Source organism: Lagopus muta, chromosome 1 (assembly GCF_023343835.1).
Source record: "Lagopus muta isolate bLagMut1 chromosome 1, bLagMut1 primary, whole genome shotgun sequence".
NCBI lineage: Eukaryota > Metazoa > Chordata > Aves > Galliformes > Phasianidae > Lagopus > Lagopus muta.
The window spans coordinates 192,026,286-192,053,757 of record NC_064433.1 but is presented as its reverse complement, the minus strand read 5'-3'; the positions used below and the strand labels follow the sequence as shown (position 1 = coordinate 192,053,757).

The window sequence follows — 27,472 nt, the reverse complement described above, 5'->3', positions numbered from 1 at the left end:
TGGTCCAGCACAATTCCAACAACTCAGAGAAATGTCCTCCTCTCGAGTCACAGAGAGAAAACACGAACATGGACGATTGCATCTTAACACAACATCATAACCTCCAGCAGCACTTGGAAGACCAGACTTGAAAAATGGTGCTGCAGCCATAATCCCAGCCAGGGTCCTGGCTCAGGAACAGGCTTTCACGTTGCCACAGTGTTTTGTCCTTCTTTATGCAAGAAGGGAAGAGGTCAGCCCTGCTAACACGACAAATCCCACTCAATCTTCTTGTCCAAAATCTCCCCCTTCCAGCCCTCACTTGGAAAACCTCTGCTGTACATATTATAAAAACATGTCATAGAATGGCTTGAGTTGGAAGGGACCTCAAAGATTTAGCTTCAAAACCCTTGCCACAGGCAAGGTTGCCAAGCACTAAGTCAGGTATGTTGCTGTGTATTACCCTGAGAGTCCCAACAGCCTCATCATGAGGATGGTCCTTGGCACAGATGGGCAAGGATATTTTTGCATTTCTGAGTCTTCCCCATCTCACAACTCTAAGCCATCTCCCTCCCGGGGAATCTTTCATTAGCATACCCATTTCATAGAATAGAAAGGCAGGTTTGTTTGGATTTTGAGTCAGAAATTGAAGTACAGCAAACAGGAGCACAATATGGATGGCAGCCTAGAATAATGGAATCATAGAATATCTTGAGGTGGAAGGGACCCATAAGGATCACTGAGTTTAACTCCTCCACATCGCACCACCCAAAAATCAGATCATAAGATCAGGCCAGAGCTTGTTCAAGCTATCCTTAAAACCACCTAAGTTCTGTTTTAGGAGAATTGAGTGAGTTGGTATAGTCAAAAGCAAGATGGACCACAGTTAGACTAAATGATGTGAGAGGTCTTTTCCAACATTTGTGACTCTGATTCTGTGATTCTATGATTCCAAGGACAATGACTCCTTTTCTACCTGAATCCATCTTCTACCATCCCACATAGAACAGACATTCCAGATCTCTTATGGTCATGCAGGAAAGAAGTACTTTCTGGCTAGCGATGATGTCCTTCTGCGTCTGTAATTGCCTGCCTGGCCCAGTACTCTGCAATGTCTATGGGAATCACAGAATCATAGAATCATTAAGGTTGGAAAAGACCACAAAGATCAAATCTAGCCATCAACCCATCACCATCATGCCCACTAAACCATGTCCCTCAGTGTCAGGCTTAGCATCTCCTCAGGTGGGAAATGCTGTTTAGAGGGAAAAACACAAATCAGACCACTTTCTGGAGTCTGTCCCCTCATACTTCCCCAACATCTGGGCTGCTGAATTTGGGATGATGTTCCTGCTTAACCTCATGGCGTTCCCTTGGGCACGATTTGTCTCATCCCTGTCTGACCTCAGGGAAACCACCTGTCTGCATGAACTCCAGCAGCCACAACTCCCAGAAGACACTACTGCTGAGTAAAGAAATTCTTTCTTTTTTTTTTCTAATTTAGATCAAATTTCTTGTCGTTTCTCTAGTGCCCCTTGCTCCAGTAATGTCATGCTGCACAGCAGTACATAAAAGAAAAAGAAAAATAGTTGGAGTCCCCCAGGAAGTATGTAAAACAATGGGCATAGCTAAAAATACATCAAAGTGCACAACTGCATGTCAGATTTTAAGGGCAGGATCTTAACTACTTTTAAATTGCTTTCTCAGCCATGGGGAATATCTGGAGACTGACACTGAACAACTGTACGAAAGAGAGTTATCAATACTTCATGTCAGCAAGGGGATATCAAGGGAGATCCTGGAACCAGCCTGTATTTTCATTAAAGAACAGAGAGTAAACTTACAAACTTGTGGATAATGCTGGGGAGAAGGGAGTTGAGAGCATTTCTGAGAGTGGATTAAAATGCAAAGCAAGCAATGCATTCTGAGCAAGATCCAGATAAATGTGGGAATGTTCTCAGGAGAGTCAGAGGAGCAGAGAGGAGCAGTTCAGAAAGCAGAAAGGATTCAGGGAACTGGCTTAGGGAAGTAAGAAAAGCTGTCTTCCCACCTAGCAAGGATCGTTACAAAAAAGAGAGAACAACTTCTGTTTATATGAAGAGAAAAAGACAATCGGTCTAATTTGGAGAGAAAAAAAGGAAAAGAAAAATGAAAGGAAAAAGAAAAAGGAAAAAACAAATAGAAAAATAGAAAAGAAAGGAAATTCAGATGAAGTCAAACATAACTCAGAGGAGAGTAAAGCCTGGAACAAGTTGTTTGCAGAAAATGGTTTTAAGAGAAGTGATAAACACCAGTGATGGACCAGGTATTCTCTGTTCAATCTCACTATATGAAAAGTCATTCCTGCTCTCCTCTAACCTCAACACTGGTTTGATGCAGAGGGACTAAATATATTAGGAGAACTGGCTTATTTTTTCCACCTTAATTCACTATCCACTGCAATTTTGCAATAAGTAAATTAATGATTCGCAAATATTTTCAGGTCAAATCCAGGTCTCTAAAATCTTCACTGAGATTTAAATGAGAAAAAGCCCAAGAAACTACAGATGACCCAAACTACAGCTGGCCCAGCTACTGAAATCAGTGCCAACTACGAGCACACTGCCTTGGAAAGATGGAAAGAGCAAGTGGGAGGAAAAGAAAGATATTTTTCTGAATTTCCTTCAGTGTAAACTTTTGGGACACCCACAGAAGATCAGTTCATTATTTCTCAGTCATTATAGATGTCAGGAGGAAATTCTTCATGCAAAACGTGGTGAGGTGCTGGCACAGGCTGCCTGGAGAAGCAGTGGATACCCCGTACTTGGAGATGTTCAAGGCCAAGCTGGATGGGGCCCTGGGCAGACTGATCTGGTGCCTGATGTAGTGGTTGGCAATCCTGCCCATGGCAGGGAGTTGGAACATGATGATCCTTGAAGTCCCTTTCAACCCAAGCCATTCTATGATTCCATCATTATTAGTTGAGTGCCATGAACAAAAGGTGGCACTGGGGATAAGGGCTCCAAAATTATTAAATCATCATATGAATTCTAACCAAGTTGAAGCTCATCATATTGTGGCCTCATTGCATGACAGAAACCCAAGAAGGCTGTCACGGACACCAAACACCAAATGTTGTTGTCTACCCATAGCTACCACTTGTCCCCCTCTAAATATGGTGATACTGTAAGGAAATTTCATTGACCCCATGATCACACAATGCAAAGGACATTTCCCACTGAATATCAGCGGGTCCATTTCTGTTCTGATCTGGAGTCCTCAGTATAGGAGAGACATGGACCTGTTGGAGTGTGTCCAGAGGAGGGCCACAAAAATGATCCAAAGGATGGAACATCTCTCCTATAAGAACAGGCTGAGAGAGCTGGGGCTGTTCAGCCTGGAAAAGAGAAGGCTCCAGGGAGACCTCAGAGTGACCTTCCAGTATCTAAAGGGACGCTATAAAAAAGAAACTGGTTCTTTAGCAGGGTCTGATGAGATAGGACAAGGGGAAATGGTTTCAAACTAGAACAGGAGAGATTTAGACTGGATATAAGGAAGTAGTTTTTTTACAGTGAAAGTAGTGAAGGACTGGCACAGGCTGTCCAGAGAGGTGGTTTCCTCATCCCTGGAGACACCCAAGGTCAGGCTGGATGGGTCTCTGAGCACCTGACTGAGCTGTAGGTGTTCCTTTTCACTGCAGGGGATTTGGGTCACATGAACTCAACATGTTCCTTACAATTCAAACGATTCTATGCGTTCAATGAACCTTGTTGTTTTGACCATCAATATGTCACCAGCCACAAAGATTCTGTAGCCAAAACTTGTCACCACCAAGCAGCAGATGCATGGTCAATTAACTCTATGCATGTTCTTATCCCATAGGACACCTCAGGAGAGAGATAAAACTAATTTTATGTATTGCAAAATAAGAACAAATACATGGACAAGAAACAGCCACGAAAGGTTGGCCATATTCATTGCCCAAGTGAGTCAGCAAAGGAGTGGTGGCTGATCAGCCCTGTGTGGCATAAAAACAACACTGCATCCCAATTTCTGTACTGTAAGGGAGCTCCTTCCCATCTTCAGCAAAGAGGGAGTAGTATTTGCATGTCTCCATAGCAGCTTTGGGAAAGATCAGTAATAAACAACTCAGTAATCCCTTCAAGGCATCAGAAGCCAGAGGCCTTTGCCCGTATCACAGAATTTCCCGTTCCTTGGATTCCTTATGGGACTTTAAATAGACTTTGAAATACGATACATTGCACCCTACTGATAAAGGAGGTTAATACTTTTGCTTCTTTTCTCACAACAGAGATCCCTATTTTATAATCTGCTATTCTTTATCTCCTGTTTGAAGCTGATAATGAATTTTTCAGTCTGGAGAAACTGAACAAACTCATTAAAAGATGAGTTACAGGGTGTTTTCTTCCAAGAAAGCTCCAAAATATATATGTAGTACATATATATACATATATATATAAAAATATATACGTATTTAGAATGATAGAGTCATTAAGTTTGGGAAATACTTTCAAGATCACCAACCCCCAACTCCAATCCATCCCTACCATGCCCATTGGCCATGTCCCTCAGTGCCACATCTCCCCAAACACCTCCAGGGATGGTGACTCCACCACCTCCCTGGGCAGCCTGTACCAATGCATTACCACTCCTTCTGAGAAGAAATATTTTCTAATATCCAAGCTTAATCTCCCCTCGTGCAATTTAAGGCCATTCTCTTTCATCTTAACCAACCTCTCATTCCACATGGTTAACTCATATCAAAAATCATATAATCCACATGCTACTCCACAGATTTGCTCCTGGAGATTTTTCTCCAGACGATTATTATTAGCTATGTAAGCATGATGGTGGCAAACAAACCCGTGGAGTTTGGCTGCCATCAGTGAAGGCTGTGGCTGCAGCAAGCCAGTTGCAAAATTCAGCTCCTTAATCAGATTCTGAGCACTTCAAAGAGTGGTGAGGCTTCAAATCACAGGTCTGTGTTCAGCTGCCTGGCTTTGAAACCTGGATCCACTCCAACTGCTTGAAGGCATGCGGATTCCCAAACCATTTCTGATTTCAACATGAAACTAAGGAGGGCCAAAATGTCTTAGAAATCACTTCAGGCTTGTGCTGAACAAGGCTTTGAAAAAGCTTTCAGAGAAGAGCCCAGAAAGGCTTTGGAGTAGCCAGGTTTGCATTTTCTGAGTGGATTTTCACATAGTTCCACTACAAAGTAACTTGACTCCCTTTCCTGCCTGAAGTTAGCACAATGAGTCCAAGCAATGTGAAGGATAATTATAGAGATGGAAGCGACCGATTAGATTATCCCTCCCACCCACCTACTAATGCAGGGTTGCTCCCTGGAGCATACAGAAACCCAGAATGAACAAAGTGTTGCAGCTGTGTCAGACCTTGTCCAGCTCCCAGCATTCTCTGAGCAAGATATGAACAGGCAGAAAAGACTTTTCCTCCTCATGATGCAAGACAACTCACTTTTTGTAATGAAAATCTGAATGTTTTAAATGCAATTGAAAGGTTATTAATGGGAACCTCGCCCTTCTGCACCCCTTCAGAGGAAGAAAGTGGGGCTGGAAAGAGGTGAAGACCCAGACTGAGGTCTCCTTGAGCACAGTGAGAAGGGTCTGCACTACAGTGCCCAACGAGAAGCCACAGGACAAGAGTTCATGGCCTAAAATTGCACCAGGGAAGGTTCAGATTGGATATGATCAGGAAATATCTTTTGTCAGAAAGAGTGGTAATGCATTAGAACAGGTTGCCCAGGAAAGCGGTGTCCCTGGAGGTATTTAAAAAAAAGGGTGAATGTTGTACTGAGGGACATGGCCTAGAGCTTCACAGGGTTGGGTTGATGGTTGGACTTGATGATCTTAGTGGTCTTTCCAACCTTAAGGATTCTACGATTCTATTTTTGAACACAAAGAGGCCAAAGAGGGAATAGGCAAATGATAGAAAAAGAGAGAAAACAAACTCAGAGACCACTATTAAAATCCTTTTTTGATTACATTTGCTGTAAAAAAAAAAAAAAAGCCTTAAAAATTGGCCTAATAGAAAAAAAAATTTCTCCCCAAAATCTTTGATGTGAACAAGGATAAAACATTAAGATGCTCTGGGACTTCACTTATAGAGTGAAAGCCTCTTTGGGCTACTTCCAAACAAGCATTTTACACCACTGTGGGGTAAGCGTGAGCCATGTATTTTTCCTGCTCTGTCCAACAGCTGCCCCTTTGTCCTCCTGCTTCCTTGTCCCTGTCACCAAGCACTATCTCTGCCACTGGAACAGAGCCATCGTGTTTAAAACACATGAAATGTCCTCTCTGTGAGAGAAAAAAAAAAAAAAATCAGAGGAAAAAATACATCCATGGAAGGAGGAGGAAGAAAAATGAGCCCATCTGCAAACACATTATACTCATTTCTTCTGATTTAATTAAGAGAAAGGGCTGCTATAGCTGCCAGTTTTGAGACACTAGGTATCTTCTCAATTGCACTGAGTGTAACTACAGATGACCCTACAGCATGGCCCAAGAGATGACTACAGTTCAACATAGGTCTATCTCACCCTCCTCCCCTCTCACAGTCGTCATCATCTTGCACATCCAACAATAAGGAGCCCTTCTTGACAGGTTCCTTTTGAAAGTCATCCCCTCCTGCCTTAATATCTCGCTCCTCTAAGTCCTCACTCAGCCTCACTTCCCCTGGATCCTTGCCTGGCAGGCTCACAATCTCTGCTCTCACCCTGCTCAGGATAAATGGACGCCTGCAATATGCGTTTTCCTATCCTCAAGAAAAAGAAAATAAAAGATCACTCAAGACCACAACATATTTTTCATCCCTCGCTGGGATAAGATGGCAAAATCTCCTGTAAAATGAAATTATAGGAAACCATGTCTTCCTCCACCTTTGAAAGGGTTTCAGCTCACGGAAAATGTTTCACTTGGCAGATCTATAATGAATTCAGCTTGTTTTTGACACAACCTGTTGATTTCACACGATTCCTATTCCAAATAACCTCCAGTTTTTTCTTTGCAAAACAGGGAGTTTCAACAAAGAGGTCATTTTAAAAACAAGAATTTGTCAAAATCCATACAAATCCATAGAAACACTGCTTGTGCTCAAATGACATTTTCTTTCAGACAACACGTTCAGCACATGCTTTCTTCCCTACAGCCCTCAATGACTCATAGACATCTTCACTTGCTAATTACTGCTGCACTGTTGGGCCAGCAATGAACATCCTGTTTTATCGTGGTCCTGCCACTGCCTTCCATTCTAATGGAGGATACAAAGCTCTAAACATCGCACAACATCAGAGATCAAAAAGGACATGCTTCATGCAAGGTGTCTCAGTCAACTTTCATCTTCACCTGGTCAACTCCAGATGCTGATATATATTCTATAGAACCGTGGTCCTAGAGAATTGCTAAAGGATATCTTCTGTAGTCTCCTAAGTACAAATTCCTACTAATCAAAGATAACTAAAAAGGTTTAATCTTTTGTGCATTGAGGTCATTTACTTCCTTTCTGTCATAGTAAAGCCTTCACTACATTCAACGCACAATGGAAAGACCATTATGTCCAACAAGAGCTGAAAGGAAGATGCTCTGCAAAAGAGCGTTTGCATGCATGCACCCTGCAACATGACAGCCTGAGAGTGCACAATGAGGTGGCACAAAGAGTGTAGAATAATGATGGGAACTCTCTGAAAAAAAAAGCCAAGTCAGCAGACAGCAGTGAATGAGCCATCTTGAAATCCAGCCATTACATTCCCTGAACAAAAGTCCTGAAAATCCTGCAAAATTCTGGAAATACACAGCTGTTTGGCTGTCAGAGAGTCTAGTGCCCACCTGTGGAATTCATAGAGGGAGTTCCACAAATCACAAGAAAAGACATGCGTGTCTGCTTCCTAGCACACCACTGTGCTCATTGAAGGCTTGACTGTGATGACCTTAGGTCACCAATATTAATGGAATGAAGTCATATCTCTTCATAAACATGAGCAATTCAAACATACATGGTTTCTTAAAAGCCAGTGGAAGAAAAATGCTCAAGATTCATCCTTATGGGTGATGTGGCTTTTTTTAAGGCTCTTGGAAGCACCAGTCCTAACTGGGTTAAATCTTGCCTTACTTGCCCAAAAGTAGAGTAACAACTCATCAGATGAGCAATGATTGCAAGAGGAACTCAATACGATCAATATCATCTGCTTGATCATTGTACCTGTGGAAATGAGCAGCCTATATGGTTTTCCTAGGGTATTTCAAAGATATCTTGTGCCTACCTCTATAAAGCAAGGGATCTACAGCTCCATCTTAGCCACAACCACCACTGAGAGTCTTGGGCATCTCTGTACTGCACTGAGCATCAGAGATAATTTTTTTGCCTGTGCATGTATGCTACCCCCAAATGATTTGCCTGTTATTCATATACAATCCCCTCTGCCTCTTCTTAGGGGCACAGAGTGCAGAAACCCTCACCTGTCCTGGGTCCCGTGCGACCCCACTTTCTCATTCTTCATGCAGAAATCAGGCGAGCTCTGCAGGTAAATCAGCTCTGTCTCCTTAACCGGTCTGATATCAATATCCTTTGGCACGAGGTATTTGCGTGTGCCCATGGGCCGATGAACGACCTTGGTGGCTGACAAATACTTGTTTTTGAGGTCCAGTGCAATGTCTCGCAGCTCTTGAAGGCCTTTCCAACAGGTCTTGATAGAGCATGACCCAGAAACTCCATGGCACTTACATTTCATCTCAAGAGAGGCTTTCAAGACCTGCAAAAAGGAATGCAGGAGTTAGGAAATGTCTTTCTCTTGAGTCCAAACATCCCACAAGCTTACTAAATAAGATTCTTTCTTAATGGAGACTGCTATAGAAAAGGCCTGCTGCTCTGATTTCTGCACGGTTGTGCTTGAGCAGCTACTAGCAAAGGGAATGAAATCCCACAGCCCCTTGGTGATCACTATTAGACCAGGACTGCTCTCATTTGCAGCCAGCAGACAGAAGAATATGTTGAATTTTGATCAGATATCTACACAGGGCTGCATTTAAACTCTCTAAATTAGGATCTGAAAATCAAAGCAATCCATAAATAGATTCTTAATGCGCATGTCTGCCTGCAACATGTTTAGGCATTGGGTAACAGATGTCAAGGCACTCATGAATTCAAAGCACCCACACCCTGCCTTTCTGCTGAGTATGGGGCCAGCAGAGCCTTTTACTTCAGTTCTGCTCTGGTCTGGGAGGATATAGCAGTGAATCCACCAGCCGTGACAGTGCTGCATCCCAAGTGATAATTTGCCCATTGTAATTCAAACAAAAACTCAAGACATAGCAATAATAATAACAATAATAATAATGATAATAATAATAATAATAAGATAGAGTGGGAATGCAGGGAACCATAGAGAAAAACACCCAGAGGAGGTGAGTTTGATAGGGTTTTGCTCTGGAAAGGTAAGTTCAGCCCATATCTACACAGTAAGCTGCCAATGAGCTCAGTATGCTCCAAGTTTTGCCCTAGAAGGACAAGTTGTGCAGTAGAACCAGTGCAGGGAACTGCTGAAGCCTTTACAGCTCCCCACCCCAATTTCTCAAGCTGCATGAAGGGCTGTGGTGGGGATTTGCTCCTTGGGGCATACCAAGCAGCATGCACAGTGCTATTCCTCCATTGGCACAGCCATGAATGCAAGCTGTTAACAGCGGCTTCTGCCAGATAGGGGAGTAATCACTAGCAAAGCAGTTTGAGAAGGAACACATCAGCCCTCCTGGCTGCAGAGATGGCTGGGAGGCAGCTGCTGCTGGACACGTCTGGCAGATAGTAATCCTCTGTGCTTACACAGCACTTCATGTGTGCAATGCCCTTGGCAGAGCACCATGGGACTCATCCCCACCACACCTCCTGGGGTAAGCAAGCCGCAGCCATCCTTGGCTGTGGAAGGCTGTGGCAATGACACATCCCACCCACAGTTCTAGAGGGCTGGAATTAGCATTTAGGGCCTCCTGAGGACCAGCATGACTGATAGTCACAGTCTTCAGCAGGCCAAAGGAGTTGGGAGCAATCAGGGAGAAACCTGCTCCTTTCACTAGCTGATAGAGACACTGAACCTCACAGAGCGACCGACCACTAAAGAGGACTGTACAAGTACAATAACTCTTGTGGATTTGTTACCTGTCTCCCTACTTCACTGTTGTGCAGATGCATCAGTTTATTGGCTTGTGATCCTGATTTTTTCATCTTCATGGGAGCATCTGAAAATTTGGACCCCATGATAAGACCATAGTTGAGGTTGTCTGCACATCCTCCCCATCGATACCCAGGTCCAGGTGTCTCACCTGGGATGGGACCACAGGAACAGCCAGGGAGGTCCCCGGTGGTGCAGGCTCTGGCAATGGTATGGCTGATAGCAGCAGCAGAAAGGGCATACACAAATGCTGACTCCCTTGTACCTGCAAGAGATAAGAAACTCCAACTCAGGTTCCAGGGATGGCTAAGTATTCCCCCAAAAGAGACCCACATAATCTCTGCCCCTTAGAATGGCTAATACACTGCCTCCTTGCATCTGAGTCCTCTAAAGGCTTGGAGAAAATCTGCAACGAGAGCTCTTCATCCTGTGAGACAACATCCAATTTCAGGTTGCTCAGAGAAGCTGTGAGTGCCCATTCCATGGAGGCCTTCAAGGCCAGATTGGTTGGGATCCTGGGCAGCCTGACCTGGTGGGTGGCAACTAAACAATTTTTGAGATCTCTTCCAACCCAAGCCATTCTATGATTCTATGATCTTAGCAGGGGAAAGGGGTACATGGGCTCATGCAACTAGTCTACTGTGGTATGATCTACTTTTTGAGCATGTGGAGGAATCACAGAATGGCTGAGGTTGGAAGAGACCTCTGGGTACATCTGCTCCAACCTCTGCTCCCCACCCAAGGCAGCAGTGCTGTTTACCTCTCTCTAAGTCCAGCAGGTAGTTAGGAGCCAGCTCGATGGAAGAGCAGTTCCACCTCATGTCTGAGAAAGTTTTACGGCAGGTCTTTATCACTTCCCGTGCCGCCTGGATGATGGTCTGCATCAGCTCCAGGTTGCTGCGGCACAATTGCACCTGGGAAACCACCAGGCCTTCTAGCTGCTTGCAGTGCTGGGTTTGATTCAGGGCCAAAGCCGAAGGAGTCTTGGACAGAGCTCTGAGGAGACAAGCACATGCAAAAAAAAAAAAGGCATTAGAACCCACAAAAGTCAGTCTTTGTGTCAGTATTAATTTCTTGACTGCCTCCAACCCAGCAAACGCCTTGGCCTGTGTTCAGCTGACCTAATATTAGCTACATGCAAATTACATGCCTAGTTTAAGCTGATGAGAGAGATGGGAAACTGTTCAGAGTCATTTATCTCATCTAAGGTAAATGTTGAAGATGGGTGGGACAATTCGCCATTAAACCTGTGTGTTTCTCCCATCATCGAAAGGAGCCAGAACAAATCTCCTGGGGTGAATGCCAAGTTGACTGATTGTGTAAATCCTTATGGGAAGGTTTTGTTTTTCTTTTTTTTTTTTTTCTTTTCTTTTTTTTTTTTTTTTGCAGAAGAATGAAGAGGACAGACCTCCCAACAGAGTGAAAAACAACCCGTTGGATCCACGATAATGGAAAGCTGGGTCCTCCGTGACTGTGGTATTAAAAAAAAAAAAGTGAGGTTGGTTTTATCAGTGATTTGCATTCAGCATCTGTCTCACAGACTCTTTGAGGATTATACTAAATGTCATGTGATTAATTATAGAGAAAATCCCCTGCAAGATCCAGGGAAAAGCCACCAAGTTTGCAAAACAGATGCTTTCCCATGGAGTTAACGCCAAGGGCCTCCACCAATTCCATCACCGTTGCACTTAGATATCTAAATCTATTTCTCTAGTCTCTGAAGATTTAGTGAAGAAACACAATGCAAGTACACGCAAAGAGGCTATCATGGTCAAAACTTAGGAAGAATCCACTAGAATCATAATGCAAGTTACCATGGAAGAAATTGGCAATGTCCATAGGACCCCATTGGTTCTTGCAGTATGCAGTGTTTCACACTCCAGGTTAAAAAAAAAAAGAAGAAAAAAGCAAATGGTGCCATGCCTCAGAGCATGCTGTGCTATTATTCCTCAAGCACCCAAAATGATCAGCAGAAGTCTGGTGTGTAACTCTCTTTGTATCTTTATGACCTGCTTAGAGCAGTCATAAATGTTATTCATTCCCATAAAACAACTTTCTAGCTGGCTGCATCAGTACCTGGCATGTGATCCTGGCAACACAACTGCTTTAACACATATTTCCTTCTCTCCTTGTTAAATGTTGCCTTTCAGTTTCATCCTAAGCCATCTTGGTTAGTTTGGCATATTAGCAGACACATTTCTGGGCATATTTTACTTTATTGCTGTAACATCCACGTCCTTCAGAAGTTAAATGAGATGGAAATGGAGCTAAAAATGAGCCCTAACCAAGATCAGGGATATTAGCTCTGATCTCCAGCTTTCAGGAAAACACATCTATATTCCACCAACTACCTCAAGGTTGGCTCAAACCAGCTGCTGTGTATGTTGGAGCTCTCCCCGGGCTGTGCATAACTGCTAACCCCAATTCCTCCGTGAGTGGGAAAAAGCTAAAATCCTTGCTAGGGCTGAGCAGGTCTGCGCTCACAAATTCCCAGTCGACTGGAATTTGGCATTTCTGGTGCTGGATAATCAGTGGCAAACTTGGAAGGGAAACCACCACTCTGCTAGCAATGTAAATATATACATCATACAGATATTTAGAGAGCTTCATTAAACATACAGAGAACAAAAGTTTTGGACAAGGGGAGAAAGTGAGTAGAGTATTTAATTGTCAGAAGTTCTGCACCCAGTGCTCAGTAAACTCAAACATATCATACTCCTGAAGGCTGAGAGCAAAGGTCTTGGAACAGTACCAATGTCATCTTAATGCAAACCTCCATGGTGAGGACTTCATGTTAGTCCTCCAGGGTCCTTCTTTGACCCATGGAGCTCCTAAAAGATAATCAGCTGATGCACATTGGAGATCTACAGCAGAATAGTTACAGAATCACAAAATGGCTTTAAGACCCTAAAGATCATTGAGCTCCATCCACTCTAGGGTTGCCAACCACTAGCTCCCATCCTGGCCTTGAATGTCTCCAGGGATGGGGCATCCACAGCCACTCTGGGCAGCCAGTATCAGTGAGGCTAAGGTAACTCATGCCCTGAAAGTGCTCTTTCTGCACTAGCTGTAGGGGGAACTTAGGCATCAAGCTTGGATGCAGCCACCTGAGCTCTATAAGCACACAGAGATGGGTGAGATGAGTCCAACTCTCAGCACCTGGTGCCAAAAATCTGTGAAAGTTTATTCCAGAAAACCTATCAGCAACTCTCAGCAATGGGCTGAAATGACAATCGGGCAAGAGATCGAAGCACCTTGCTGCTCCTTGAATAAAAGTCATAAACACAACGTGGATTGTCCTTGTGGCCCTAACTGCTCCTCAAGAAGGATGCATCTACCTGATAGGTCCTGCACCACATCTTCTAGATCTGTGTGGAGGTCTTGAGTGTCTTTAAAGGACTTGGTGGTGGATGGCAATAGCGATGATGTGCTGATAGTTGGACTAGACCATCTTAATGGACATTTCCAACCTCAACAATTCTATGATTCTGTGATTTGGAAGCCCATATTGATGCACCTGCATCTCATCATTACAGACAAATCAAACAGCAGAAATAACCACCTTTGAGTTGGAATAAACGATGAACACAGACTGAAGCTTATACTGGTTGTGAAGAAAGGGGACTAAACAGGTACAAAGAGTTTGCTGTAGCACCGCATTATTACCAAGGGCCTGAAATTATCACCATTAGAGAATGAGATGTGTAACATGACGAGAAAGAAATGTGCCTTATAGAAGAGGGGAAAAGATCTGCCAGAAGGTCAACAGAGGAAATGCTGCGGCCCCTTTGGGAAGAATTCAGTAAATGGCAGTAATGGCTGTTTCTTGTCGAATGAGCCAAGCTCCAGGGAGTCTGCCAAGAATAAAAAAGTAAGATGCAGGAAGGTGTTTTCTGAACATCTCCCAGGCCTGAACTTCATGCCTTTCCTTGTGAGAACCTATAATTGGAAACATCTCCAAGCGTCGGGAGGAAAAAGTAAAGGGTAATGGGGATGGAAAAGAAAACTCAGTTATTGGAGTCGCTTGCTGAGACCAAAAAGCACATCTATAAATCACAGATCAGGAATGTTAGAGGCCTATTAGGTCATCCAGCCCATGCTCTGACAGTGCAGGTTTACTCAGTCTCTGTCCTACATTGTCTTCCCCCATCCCCTGTTTTGCTTTAAATCCCCCTTTGTAAAGGTAGCAGCCCTCCCTGCTCTCCAAATTCTGACAGCACCATGGAGTGTCTTCCACCATCTGCAAAGGACACTATTGGAGAGCAAAGCCCATTTTTGAGTGGTAGAAATATATTCTGGTATTGATGGTGGGTCTCTACCTGCTAAGGCCAAAGAGGCACTGGTAGCCCCAATAAAGGAGCCCCAACGGGTAGTTAGCAGGACAGACTTCACTCTTCAGTATAGGAAAAAATCCCAGAAGAAAACATTTCTTTGAACTCCAATGCTTCATCTGAGAAGCAGCCCAGAGGAATTTTACCTGCTGCCATCCCATAAATGCTCCTTTTCACAATTTCCTTCTGCTAACATCATGCTCCCCTCCCCTGACTCTTCTCCATCCTTCATTCTCCAGAAAGGTGAGGACAACTGAGGGGAGGCTGATGGTTTTTTTTTTTTTTTTAATATAAATATATACATATTTGACCCATCCCTTTAAATAAACAGGCTCCAAAGCAAACATCTCCTGCTTTATATATAGCATAGCAGGGCTTTCAGTTGACGTTATGGATACTGACAGAAAACCATAAAGGTAATTACAGAGGAAATATGATGCATGGATGGATCATGACTTTCGTTTACTCTTCTAATTATCTCAGGCAGTTAATAAATTCATTTGAAAACATGAATGCTTTACAGTGTTGGATCCTTTGAGAAGTATAGGTTCAGTGCTAGGCTGCATGAGAAGACTATTCATAGAAGCAACATCCATGAGCAGAGATACTCATGAAAGCCATACGCAATTAGCTTTGTAAGGATAAAGGGGCACACAGGATGCTGTTTCTGGCCAACTCGTAGGGGATTTTTTTTTTTTAATTGAGCAGTGAAACATTGGTGCCTTTTAAAATGTCCTTATAGAGTGGAAGGATCTCTTTCCATACAAGCACCCTTGGAGAACATCTCCACGTCCTCCCTTGTGTGATACGACCCAAGGAGGTGTGATACAACCCAAGGAGCTGTCACAGAAGGGCCATTTGTGAAACCAACATCTTCTGCTCCAAATGATTTGTTTTACTTTCTGAGAATGCATTCTCAATCTTATGCTGATTCTTAAACTCTTTAATCTGCCAGAGATTTGGGGTAGAGCAAAAAAGATTTGGGCAAAATTCTATTACTTGGAGAGTAAACTTAAACAAAGAGAAACAGTGATTGTTTGTGTGTGTGTACATTAGACTTTATTTAAGAGTTTTTAATCTGTAGGAGCTTCATTTTCTCAAGTGAAAAGGGCTGGCAGGACCATTATGATGATTCCATGTGAGGCAGCCTATACTCCCACCACCCCACCCTGCTCTGCTGCTATTTGAGAAGGACTTGGGATGCTGAGGAGCATCATCAGCCCTGACCTGGGGACCACAGGTGCAAGTGGGTCAGCAAATATTCAAAGCCTTCTCAAAGCAAGAAATGGGATTTCTATAGAAAAATAGAGAGGGGGGGAAAGAAAAAAGGAGGAAACAAGGAGGAAAGGAGAAAAAAAAAATAAGGAAAGAAAGATGGAGAAAGGGAGAAAAGGACAAAAGGGGAAAGAAGGAGAAAGAGAAGGAGCGTAAAAGAGGGAACAAGGAAAGAGGAAAGCAAAGAAAGGGAAAGGGGGAAAGAGAAAGAGGAGGAGGAGGAGGAGAAAGAGAGAAAGAAAGTATGAAAGAAAGGAAAGAAGGAAGGAAAGAAAAAAGAAAGAAAGATGAAAAGAAAGGAAAGGAGGAAAGGAAAGAAGGGAGGAACTGAGGGAGGAAGGGAGAGAGGGAGGGAGGGAAGAAAGAGAGAAAGAAAGAGAAAGAAAGAAAGAGAGAAAGAACGAGAGAATGAGAGAAAGAAAGAGAGAAAGAAAGACAGAGAGAGAAAGAAAGAGAGAAAGAAAGAGAGAAAGAAAGAGAGAAAGAAAGAGAGAGAGAAAGCAAGAAAGCAAGAAAGCAAGCAAGCAAGCAAGAAAGAAAGAAAGAAAGAAAAGAAAGAAAACTGAGCTGAGGAGGAAGACAGAGAGGAGGAGGGGGAAAAATCCCTACAGTAAAAGCTTAAAATAAGAGTTTTTCAGATACGGTGCCAAATCCAGTGCTGGCAGTAGTGGGCACAAGGCCATTGACTTCCAGCCCAAGCTCGACTGAAGTCGATGCCAGCGGTGAGTTGGCTGCCCCAGCACCGGAGGAAGGCCATGGAGCTTTGTCAAGTTTTCCCGGGCTGCCTATAGAGCTCTCCCTCACCCCCAGCCCACTCCTCTCCTGCCGTCCCCATCCTGCAGTCCTTTCACAGCAGCTCATCTAGCAGCTCCTGTGCCAGGCAGACAGCCCCTTGCCGGCGCCCATGCCCCACTGTCCCAGCTCCCCCCCCTCCTTGTCCAAAGTAGAGAAGCAGGCACTGCTGGGAAGCACAAAAATCTTTCCATTTTCTCCCCATTTCAAGAGAAAAAAAACAAGTGAAAGCACGCTGCTGGCTCCAGAAAGGTCTTGGTTCTCATGCCTGGGAACAGTGCTCATGTCCCACTGTGAGGCATATAAGAAAGGACAGGCTTTTCAGCAGTGTCTGCTTTGATAGGACTAGAAGAAATGGTTTCAAACTAGAAGAGGGGAGATTTAAATTGAATGTAAGCAAAGAGTTTTTATGATAAGGGTGGTGAGGCACTGGCACAGGTTGCCCAGAGAGGTGGTGGGTGTCCCATCCCTGGAGACATTCAAGGTCAGGCTGAATGGTGCTCTGAGCAGCTGATGGAACTGTGGGTGTCTGTTCTTGAAGGGGAGTTCAACAGATGGCTTTTAAGGGTCCCTTCCAAGTCAAAAGAATTCTGTGATTCAATGATTCCAAGTCCAAGAGGGACCAAGGGACCATCCAAAGTGATCAAAACTCCACCTAATGATGGCATTCCTAGAGCTGTAGCTCATAGTAATGGGCTGAACCTGCAGCCTCTTTGCAAACTATGCAAAAAAGCACGCATTGCTTTCATCCTCGTGGCAACCATTCATCGAGGGTGACAACGCAGGGACAGTCTAACCTGTGTCCCAGTGCGTAGATAAGGAGATGCCACCCTCAAGCAGGTAGAAGTGCCTTGAAAGCAGCTCCATGCCCCGACATCACAGCACCTGCAGTGTGAACATCTGGCTGCAGCTCCCTCTAGTGCTCGTTTATTTTTCAGATTTATCCACATACCTCACAGATACACAGAATTGTAGGGGCTGGAAGGGACCTCTAGAGATCAAGTCCTTGGCCAAACCCAAGTCCCCTTAGTTCAGCTCAGGTGGTTGCAAAAGGGAGTAAGGTGACAGAGTTCCTATTAGTGTTGGCCCTGCAGTATCTCAGGTTGGATATTAGGAAACAGTTCTCAGAAAGAGTGGCACAAGCTGCCCAGGGAGGTGTAGTCAGCATCCCTGGAGGTGCACAAGAACCGTGGAGATGTGGCACTGAGGGATGTGGTGATTAGGTACAGTGGAGGTGGGTTAGGGTCTTTTCCAAACATAATGATTCTACAATCTCCCACTGAAAATGTTGTCTGTGTCTCCTTGGCTGCTGTGCTGCAAACCAAGCTCAGAGAGCTACAGAGCCCTCCTCTAAGGCTGGGAATGGGCTTGCATGCAAAATTAAGACTCAGAAGCTCACATGCGCTGAACAGAAAGCCAATCTGTCCACAGCAGCCCTGATCCTGCAAAGGTCTGTCAACTTCACACCCAAGCAGCATCCTGGAGCTTGGGTGGAAGACAAAACATGGAGTTCCTCTGTGAGCAAGGGCAGGTTTATGGGATGCTGAGCATCCACACACCATTCAGGGTGCTTGATGTTGCATGTCTCCATGGCAAGGAAGGGCACAGTGCCGATTTGCAGCAGCTGGGGATCTGGACCACAGGCCTTGTAAAAATAAGCCAAATAAAATAAAACAAATAGCTCCATTTTACATTCTCCCCACTTCTACTAATTTACAGGGGATATTCGTGTTACAGGGAAGTCCTAAATGGCTGAGAAGCGTGTTTTTCTTCCCCACCTCCCCCTGCAATTACATCACACACTGAATTAAAATTGAATTTCCTATCACCCTCCCTATCAGTCGCTCCCTCTTCCTCCAACTTGCAGACCCGGCCCGCCAAGCTTTCTGCCCCAACCCCTTCCAAGCCTGTAAACATCTGGCAGAAACCACCTCCTTATCTCCTTCTCTGCCATCCCCATTCCTCTTTGAAGCTCGCTTCTGGCACTGTGCCTACAACAACGTTGCGATGGGCAGACCGCAGAGACGAGCCTGCGACCGAAAATGCCGCCTCGTGTTTTCCTCTCATCCTTTCCCCTCTCCATCCAAGAGCATGAGCTCAGCTACGCCATTTCCAGGGATGGTCCCTGAGCCCTGAGGTTGGCAGCAGCCTGCATCTGGCACAGCTGCAGTGGTGGAAAGGGAGCGATGGATGGGGGAAGAAGTTGGCCAGAGGTTCCGTAGAAAAACAAGGGTGGAGAAGGGAGGAGAAGCTGCAAATTAAAAAAAAAATTAAAAAAAAAATCCCATTTCATTGTGAAATCCCAGCTGGTGGTGTCCTCATTGCACCAAGTGCCCTGGGACAGGGAGTGCAGTCCTCTGCCAGGTTACAAGCAGGTGCAAGAGGAGCCTGGCGGCACATCTGGATTTGGTTCGTGCTTTGGATGCCATTTTAATCCCAGCTTTCATCTTCCCCACTCATTTTTCAACAAGAGGATGTGTCTGCTGGAAAGTGGAGGAGTGGCAACCACAGTGTCTTTTCCCCAAATGCCTCCTTGTTCCCAAAAGAAACCCTTGCAGCCTAACTGCTTACTGGCTGAAAGGATGCAAATAGCTTTACAGACCAAGCCCTGCCTCTCAGGGTTAAGAGGAGATGCCTACCTTATGCCAGGTGCCGGGGGCAGACTCATTATCAGGGTCTGTTGTGATAAGACAAGGGGAAATGGTTTCAAACTAGAATAGAGAAGATTTAGGTTGGATATAAAAAGTTTATTTGTGATAAGGTTAGTGAAGCACTGGCACATGTTGCCCAGAGAGGTGGTGGGTGCCCTGTCCATAGAGACACCCAAGGTCAGGCTGGATGGGCTCTGAGCACATGATGGAGCTGTGGGTGTCTCTGGCTCACTGCAGGGGTGTTGGACCAGGGACTGTGGTCCCTTCAACTCAAACACTTCTATGATATGATGATATATGCAAAGCTAAGAAGCTAAATAGTCGGAGTTGGGCTTTGAGACTTAGCCGTGGTGTCTGCTACAGTGTAGAAAGACCAGATGGTGAAAAGCAAAGCAGATCTTGATACCTTCTACTTCCTCGCAGTATGGAGAGAGAGCACAAAAAGATGTCCTCATGCAGGCAGTCAGACTTCCCACCTGACCACGTGCATTTAAACACCCTATGGAAGGATTCACCCTGCTTCTCTTCATGCATGTAAAAGCTGGATGTGTGGTCTCAAACAGTTCCCTGCATTCCATGACACGTCCAGAGAGCATCTCCTGATGCTTGTGTTTGTTGTCTATCATTAGAGTAGGCATCTGCAAAGTCCTTTCCCTGCTGGCTGCACGCAGGGCAATGAATGCACTGGCTCCAAAACATCTAGTTTAAGAGTAAGAAAGTTGTCAAAGGAAGGTGTGGGTGCCCCATCCATGTAGGCATTCAAGGACAAGCTAGATGGGGCCCTTGGCACCCTGTACAAGTGGGGAGCAAGCAACCCATGGCAATGGGTTGGAATTAGGTGGGCTTTAAGGTTCCTTCCTACCCAAACCATTCTGTGATTCTATGACTAATTGTGTGATTTGATGAAAAAATCCCACCTTTTCAAGAGATGGTGGGGGGAAAGAAAGCCTCAAGTGGCAAAGGCTGGGTCAGAAGGATGGGAATTAAACATGGCACAGGACCTGTGGTGGAAGGAGAAGTAAAGCAGGAACCTCTTGCCCTAATTTCACTGCCTATCCCCAAGTTCCTCACCTAAACACGCTGCATCCCACACAAGAGACCTTCCCTGGCATCTCATTTTATTGTGCTATTTATGGGAGATGCTCTCTTGAGGTTAGCCCACATCCCATTATTTACTTTGTGCGCAGCTTCAAACCAGAGCAGAAACAGAGGGCAGGAAACCAGATGGGTGCTGGAGGAGTTTGTTTGTTTGCTTTGCAGTAAGCAACTAATCGATCGCTTGCTTAAGCAAAGAAATGAGATAGCAATGTTTTCACTTTGTTTGCAGTGACATTACCTCAGAGGAAACTCGATCCAGACTTGACCACACTCCTTGGTATTTCTTCACCCTCCTCCCCCCTCCCCACTCCGTTTTTAACACCCTTCGCAAAATCCAAAGGTTAAAAGGTCCACCAAAAAAGCATGTTATCTGTCAAGCATCCCCTGTGGCTGGAGATTATCCCCACTGCCCTCCCTCCTGCTCTCAGCTCCTGCCTCTCATGACCATTGGTCCCAGAGGGAGCTGGTAGGGGCTGACACTAGAAACTTCATAAGTGGCTCATGCGAGCATTCAAGTGTGTGCCTTTCCTTTGCTATCAACAAGGAGAAGAAAAAGCAAGCCTAAATCATGCATATTTTGCAAAGAAGATTGAGGCATGTTGTTAGCACAAGCCCTCAGTACACACACTTGAAATCAATGAATGCCCGGAGAAACGCAACACGCACTGCTCTTTAAATGGCTCAAATAACAGAGCTGCAGAACCGGGTAACAGAGCAGCAGTGACTACAGAGGTTCTAAAAATGCCGAGAGATAGCTGGGTACTTACATCCATTTTATCCCATAGCAAATCCCCGTCTGCAGAATCAAGGACAGAAAAGCAGCTAGCAAAAATTGCGGGTTCGGCTTCATTTTCTCCACCGTCCCCCAGTAGGAAATCAGCTTCGAGAGGGGAAAATAGGAGGCTTCTGAATCTCCTGTGCGATGTATTTCCTTCAGCCCCTGTGTTGGGGATGCACAACCTGGAAGGAGACAGAGCACGGAGCCACGGTTAGCTCTGAGGTTGGGCGAGTCGCTGTGAAAGAGATCTATTATCCAAATCGCAAAGGAGTGGTTTATGAATCACGATGAAGTTTGGATTATCCCCTCCCTCGCCAAGCCTTGATACAACCTTTTGAGGCAACAGACAGACAAAACGTATGGCTTGAATTACACCCTGAGTTATGGTCTGATTGTGTGTTTCCATTTAACCCTGCGTGCAGCAAGGCTTCGTTCGCTGCTTGGCTTTATTTCCTCCTCTCAAAAAGGTTGGGAAGAAGCAGAAAAAAAAAGAGAAATTTTAAGACGTGCCCAATTCTCACTCTCCATCTTTCCCTTCCTTCTCTCCAGAGTTTTTTTTTTCCTTTTACAAATTAAGAAAGCTACATTTCCTAACCAACGCAGGTGCCCGTGCCCTGCAGATGTTTCAGGCTGATCTGTTGCAACAAATGCATTCTGCTCTTTCCCTTCTGCTTTCCTTCTCACCTCATTAACTCTGCCTCTCACTTCTTCCAAGTCCTCGGGCACCTGGAGCTCACGGAGCGGCTTTATAAACATGCAGCCCCATTGCTGTAGAGCAGCCCGGAGGGAAAAAAAGCTCTCAGAGATTCCCCCTCCCCTCCATTTTCTTCTTCACTCCAAACAAATAAACAAAGCAGCAAACAAACTCAAATTCTTACAAGGGTTCTCTCTATCTCCGGGGCATGACTTGTTTTAGCAGTGATATTAATAGCAGTAAATGGTTCAGTTCTCCACTTCAGTAACCGCTCCGAGCTGTTCATTGTGGTCTTTGCGGTGGTTTCCAATAGCAAGCCCACCCCACAAGAAAGACGACGACAAAACAAGCAGAAAAACCTGCCTCCTGAAAAGTACTCACCAACATCCCCAAGTCATAAGTTAATTAAAGTTGGAAAAGACCTCTAAGATCATCAAGTCCAAGCCCACCATGCCCACTGACCATGTCCCTCAGTGCCACATCTCCACAGTTTTTGAACACCTTCACGGATGGTGACTCCACCACCTCCCTGTGCAGCCTGTGCCAATGCATCACCACCCTTTCTAAGTAGAAATGGTTCCTAATATCTGATCTGAATCTCCCCTGATGCAACTTGAGGCCACTACCTCTCATTCTACAGATGCAACTGCATCCCTCCCAACACTGTCCTTTCAAAGTTTTGGGATGGAGAACAATCAGCATTGGGGACCCCCTTTGCCACCCATTAACTTGAGGCAAATATGTCTCACCTAAGCCCCAGCTCTGGGTTTGTCCCCACTGTACCTTTCTGCCTTGGTGTCCCAATTACAGAAGCAATAGTGGAAGGAAGAAGGAACATTCCTGTGTGTTTGCTCTACGATCTGAAATGCATTTTTTCCATTCTGGCTGCTATCACAACCCCAGTGTCTGCCTGGTGTAAAGGGTTATTACTGGAGAAGTGCTGTTGTTACTAAGGATTTTAATAACCTCTGAGGGTGAGTTCCCATCTCCCTTGAAGTCCAAGACAAAACTCCAGTGGACAAGAGGAGGCAGGATTTCATTGCCATAGGCTGTTTTCCTTTAATGCCCACTTGGATTTGGGTTTGATGCGTCCATTGGAGGGGAAGGCAGCGCTGCCAGGAGCATCCAGACATACTTCTCAGCTCAGGGTGTTGCTCTGTTTTTTCATCTGTGGAAGCTCTTTGCTTCCCCCCCCTCCATGAGCACACTGGAAACCTTCAACCCTTAATCCTGCCCGTGCCTTTTAGTGTCCATTTAGATATTTCAGACCCCTTATCTCCTTCCCATGAGTGGCTAAACAGCACATAGTTGAGGGTAAGACATCTCAGACAGTCTCACTATCCAACATCATAGTTCTGTGCATTGAAAAAAATCAGGTTTTTCATCAATCTATCTGTCTGTCTGTCTTTATTTACTTATTTTTCCCAAAGAGGAATAGAAATTATCCACCTCCCCATCCCGAGAGCTGCAAGTTTTGCCCATGATTGCACCCCTGTTACTCGGGGAGGCAATAAACTCCTTTTTCCACTCGCTCCGGCACAGGTTACGTTTTCAAGAGGAATTTGCAAAGGGGAGGGAAAGAGGGAGACTCGTTGGGGGCAGACGTGATGTTTACAGCTCTGCAGAGCTCTGGGTCACTGATCAAACCGGCAGCAAGTGGCCCGCGGTCTCCTCAAACCGGCGCCGTCTTTAACTCAGAGCTCCCTTTTCCTGACACCCCGGGGCTGTTTGCAGGCAGCCCCACTCTTGCATGCAGGAAAAGTTGCTTGCATGCAGCAAATGTTCCCATCTGACACCTCTCAGAGTGCAGCTCCAGGATGGGAACGAGCAATACGGACTATATACAAGCATGTGAGTATCCGTCTCACCTTTTCCCAACTTTCCCACTCAAGAAGGAAAGTCACCCAGCTGACTCTTATTTTAAGGGTGTTTTATATGAAGGTAACACATCTCCCAATGACTTGGAGTGATGATGGGGAGAAGGGGGTGGTGTATCCCCCCGCTTCATGCTTTCAGCTCTGTCTCTTGCAGCAGCCAGCACTCCAATGTCCCTATACACTTCTGCATCAACCCTCTCTCTTCTAGTCCCCTCCAGTCTTCCCTTTCCTTTACAGCTCCTGGATGCCTGATCTCCCTTGTAACTGCTTGATCTCCCCTCTCTCTTGCAGCCTCCAGGTCTCTCCTCTTCAGCCCCTGGGTTTCACAACCTTCTACACCCTCTGGACCTCAACTCACCCTTTTAAGTCTCTCCTCTCCCTTTTAGCCTCCAGGTCTACTTTTCCCCCTTCAGCCCCCGGGTCTCCCCTTTCTCTTCCACCTTTCAATCCTCCCTTCTCCAACTCTCACTTCTCCCTCCGTTCTCCCCTCTCCTTTACATCCTCCAATTCTCTCCTCTCCCTCCATTCTCCCCCCTCTCCACATCCTCCAATTCTCCCTGCAATCTCCCTCCCGGGGCTCAGATCCCTCTTACACCCTCCAAACCATCTCGTACCCTCACTCTACCACTCGTACCCTAAATCCGGGGACCACTGCCCCATCCAATACCGGGGGAAGGGAAGAAGGGGTGTCCCGTCAGCTCCTCACCCCAAAGCCCCCGATCTCCACTTACCTCCACCCGGGGCAGAGCGAGGGTTGAGTCCGGATCCCCTCTGCCTCGGCGGCCCCGCGGAGCCTCCTTATATGCGGTCCCCGCGGCTTTGATACGTGATGTCAGCCCGGATTAGCATAACAAAGGGCTCGGCCGGGAGCTCTCCGCGCCCCGCGCATCCCCCGCGGGTCGGAGCGGTGCTCCGCGGGGCTCCGCGCCCGCAGCGATGCGCAGAGGGGAGGAGGGGAAGGGGAGGACCCCCCTCCCCCCCCCCCCCCCCCCCCCATATTGAGCCCTCCCTTTGGAGCTGCCCCCGCTGCCTCCGGGGAGGGCAGAGTGCCACGAGGTTGGCTCGTCTTAATGAGCAGTTAATGATTAGCAAGAAAAAAAAAAAATAGTTAAAAAAAAAAAAAGCCAAAAATGGTATTTTCACCGGAAAACTTTGAAGCACGGCCTCTCCGGAGAATGATCAGCGTTCGCTGGCTGCCCGGCTGAAGGACAAAGATACTTTTCAGGCACGGGGCTGTCAGGTGGATTTCCAACTCGTAAGAAGGGAAGAAATCACTTCGCGATGGTCACAGAGCGGCTGCGAGCAAACGGCCCCGCTCTGTCAGCCCCCGGGTGGCACTGCCTCGGGTTCTTCGATCTGCACTTAATCAGTTTGGAAAGTTCAGGTGTTGAGATCTGGGTTGTTGGTTTTGTTGTTGTTGTTGTTGTTTGTTTGTTTGTTTGTTTGTTTTTCTCTCGTGGCTGTACTGGTGATGGGTGGCTGAGGGTTGCTGGCATCCAGAAGGAAAAGAAGAAGAGAAGAAAGAGAACGTAGAAAAGAAGCATAGAATCATAAAGGTTGGAAAAAAGAAAAACGAGAGAAAAAGAGAGGAAGAGAGAAAGTGAGGAAGGGAGGCAATAGAAAGGAGAAAGAAAGTGAAAAAGAGAAAGGAAGAGAGAAAGGAAGAGAGAAAGAGAGAAAGAAAGAGAGAAAGAAAGAGAGAAAGAAAGAAAGAGAAAGAAAGAGAGAAAGAAAGAGAGAAAGAAAGAAAGAAAGAAAGAGGAGAAAGAAAGAAAGAAAGAAAGAAAGAAAGAAAAGAAAGAAAGAAAGAAAAGAAAGAAAGAAAAGAAAGAAAGAAAGAAAGAAAGAGAGAAAGAGAGAAAGAGAGAGAGAAAGAAAGAGAGAGAAAGAGAGAAAGAAAGAGAGAGAGAAAGAAAGAGAGAAAGAGAGAAAGAAAGAGAGAGAGAAAGAAAGAGAGAGAAAGAAAGAGAGAAAGAGAGGAAAGAGAGGAAGAGAGGAAAGAGAAGAGAGAGAGGAAGGAAGGAAGGAAGGAAGGAAGGAAGGAAGGAAGGAAGGAAGGAAGGAAGGAAGGAAGGAAGGAAGGAAGGAAGGAAGGAAGGAAGGAAGGAAGGAAGGAAGGAAGGAAGGAAGGAAGGAAGGAAGGAAGGAAGGAAGGAAGGAAGGAAGGAAGGAAGGAAGGAAGGAAGGAAGGAAGGAAGGAAGGAAGGAAGGAAGGAAGGAAGGAAGGGAGGGAGGGAGGGAGGGAGGGAGGGAGGGAGGGAGGGAGGGAGGGAGGGAGGGAGGGAGGAAGAAGAAAGGAAGAAAGGAAGAAAGGAAGAAAGGAAGAAAGGAAGAAAGGAAGAAAGGAAGAAAACAAAAAGGAGAAAGGAGAAAAACGATAGGAAAAAAAGAAAATGGGAAAGGGAAAGGGAAAGGGAAATGAAAAAGGAAAGAATAAGTAAAGGGAAAGGAAAAAGGTAAAGAAGGGAGAAGGAAAGAGGAGAGAAGAGCAGAGAAAAAGAGAAAAGGAGAGGAGATGAAAGGAGAGAAAAGAAGAGAAGAGAAATGAGAAGAAAAGAAGCAAAGGAGAGGTAGAAAAAGAAAAGGGAAGGGAAGGGAAGGGAAGGGAAGGGAAGGGAAGGGAAGGGAAGGGAAGGGAAGGGAAGGGAAGGGAAGGGAAGGGAAGGGAAGGGAAGGGAAGGGAAGGGAAGGGAAGGGAAGAGATAAATGTCTTCTCAACCTCATCCTCCTGAGCATGATTTTTTTTGTGTGTGTCAGCTATGACCTGTGAAGGAATTGGCACTGGCTGCAGAAGCACCTGTGCCATTTTGATCATGCAGCTTCATCATAGATGTTAGGTAAGAGTAAAGAAGAGGATGAATGCTTTACTCTTAGGACCAAGAGACTCCAAATAAATTTCCTGAAGTTCTATTTTTGGAAAACTTACTTATCTAGGGTTATGCTTCTATGTATGTGTTCCTGCACTGGAAAGATTGCATTTGTGTATACAGGTCACTGATGAGCTTTCCTACATTGACTTCAAAGAACATCATATACACAGTCCTAAATTCCCAAAGCCTCTATATTATTTAAGACCAAGTTTAGCCAGAAGCTATGCACAGTTTCTCCATTTTTCTTTGTGTGACAATTGCCATCAGATGCTCAAACAGCCTGAGACTGCCATTTCTCCATCCTCTTCCCATCCCAGAAGCGTGCACCTCCTTCTCCAGGGTTTCATAGAAGTATAGACTCATTTGAGCTGGCAGAGACCATTAAAGATCATCTGGTCCAACACCCCTGCAATGCATAGGGACACCCACAGCTCCATCAGGTGCTCAGAGCCCCATCCAGCCTGAACTTGAGTGTCTCCCAGGATGGGGCATCCACCACATCTCTGAGCAACTTGTTCCAGTGCCTCACCATGCTTACTCTAAAAATCTTCTTCCTTATCTCGAATGTGAATCTCCCCTTTTCTAGTTGGAAACCATTTCCCCTTGTAGTATCACAACAGACCCTGCTAAGGAGTCTGTCCCGTTCCTTCTTACAGCCTCCCTTTGGGTACTGGAAGGTCATTCTGAGGTCTCCCTGGAGCCTTCTCTTCTCCAGGCTGCACAGCCCCAGCTCTCTCAGCGTCCTCATAGGAGAGATGTTCCTTCACTTGGATCATTTTTGGGCATTCCACTGGATGTTCTCCAATAGCTCCATGTCTCTTCTGTTCTGAGGACTCCACACCTGGACGCAGTACTCCAGGTAATGGCTCACGGTGCAGAGCAGAGGGGCAGGATCACCTCCCTTGCCCTGCTGGCCACATTGCTTTGGATGCAGCCCAGCATACAGTTGG

At 45.5% G+C, this 27,472-nt stretch overlaps 1 protein-coding gene across 2 annotated transcripts in view; it reads right to left on the bottom strand.

Annotated features, from left to right (window-relative positions):
* Positions 1-24,495, bottom strand: part of WNT11 (Wnt family member 11) — a 33,716-nt gene extending 9,221 nt beyond the window's left edge. The window contains exons 1-6 of one of the 2 annotated variants that reach the window (XM_048951685.1): positions 24,384-24,495; positions 21,071-21,263; positions 10,917-11,152; positions 10,308-10,421; positions 10,144-10,223; positions 8,454-8,746 (exon numbers count right to left, since the gene is read on the bottom strand). In XM_048951685.1, the coding sequence (XP_048807642.1) occupies positions 8,454-8,746; positions 10,144-10,223; positions 10,308-10,421; positions 10,917-11,152; positions 21,071-21,153 (806 nt within the window). In that variant the 5' untranslated portion in view covers positions 21,154-21,263; positions 24,384-24,495. Of the gene's footprint in view, positions 1-8,453; positions 8,747-10,143; positions 10,422-10,916; positions 11,153-21,070; positions 21,264-24,383 lie in introns of both variants that reach the window. The other variant, XM_048951682.1, reaches the window with a different exon arrangement.
* Positions 24,496-27,472: the final 2,977 nt, after the last annotated feature.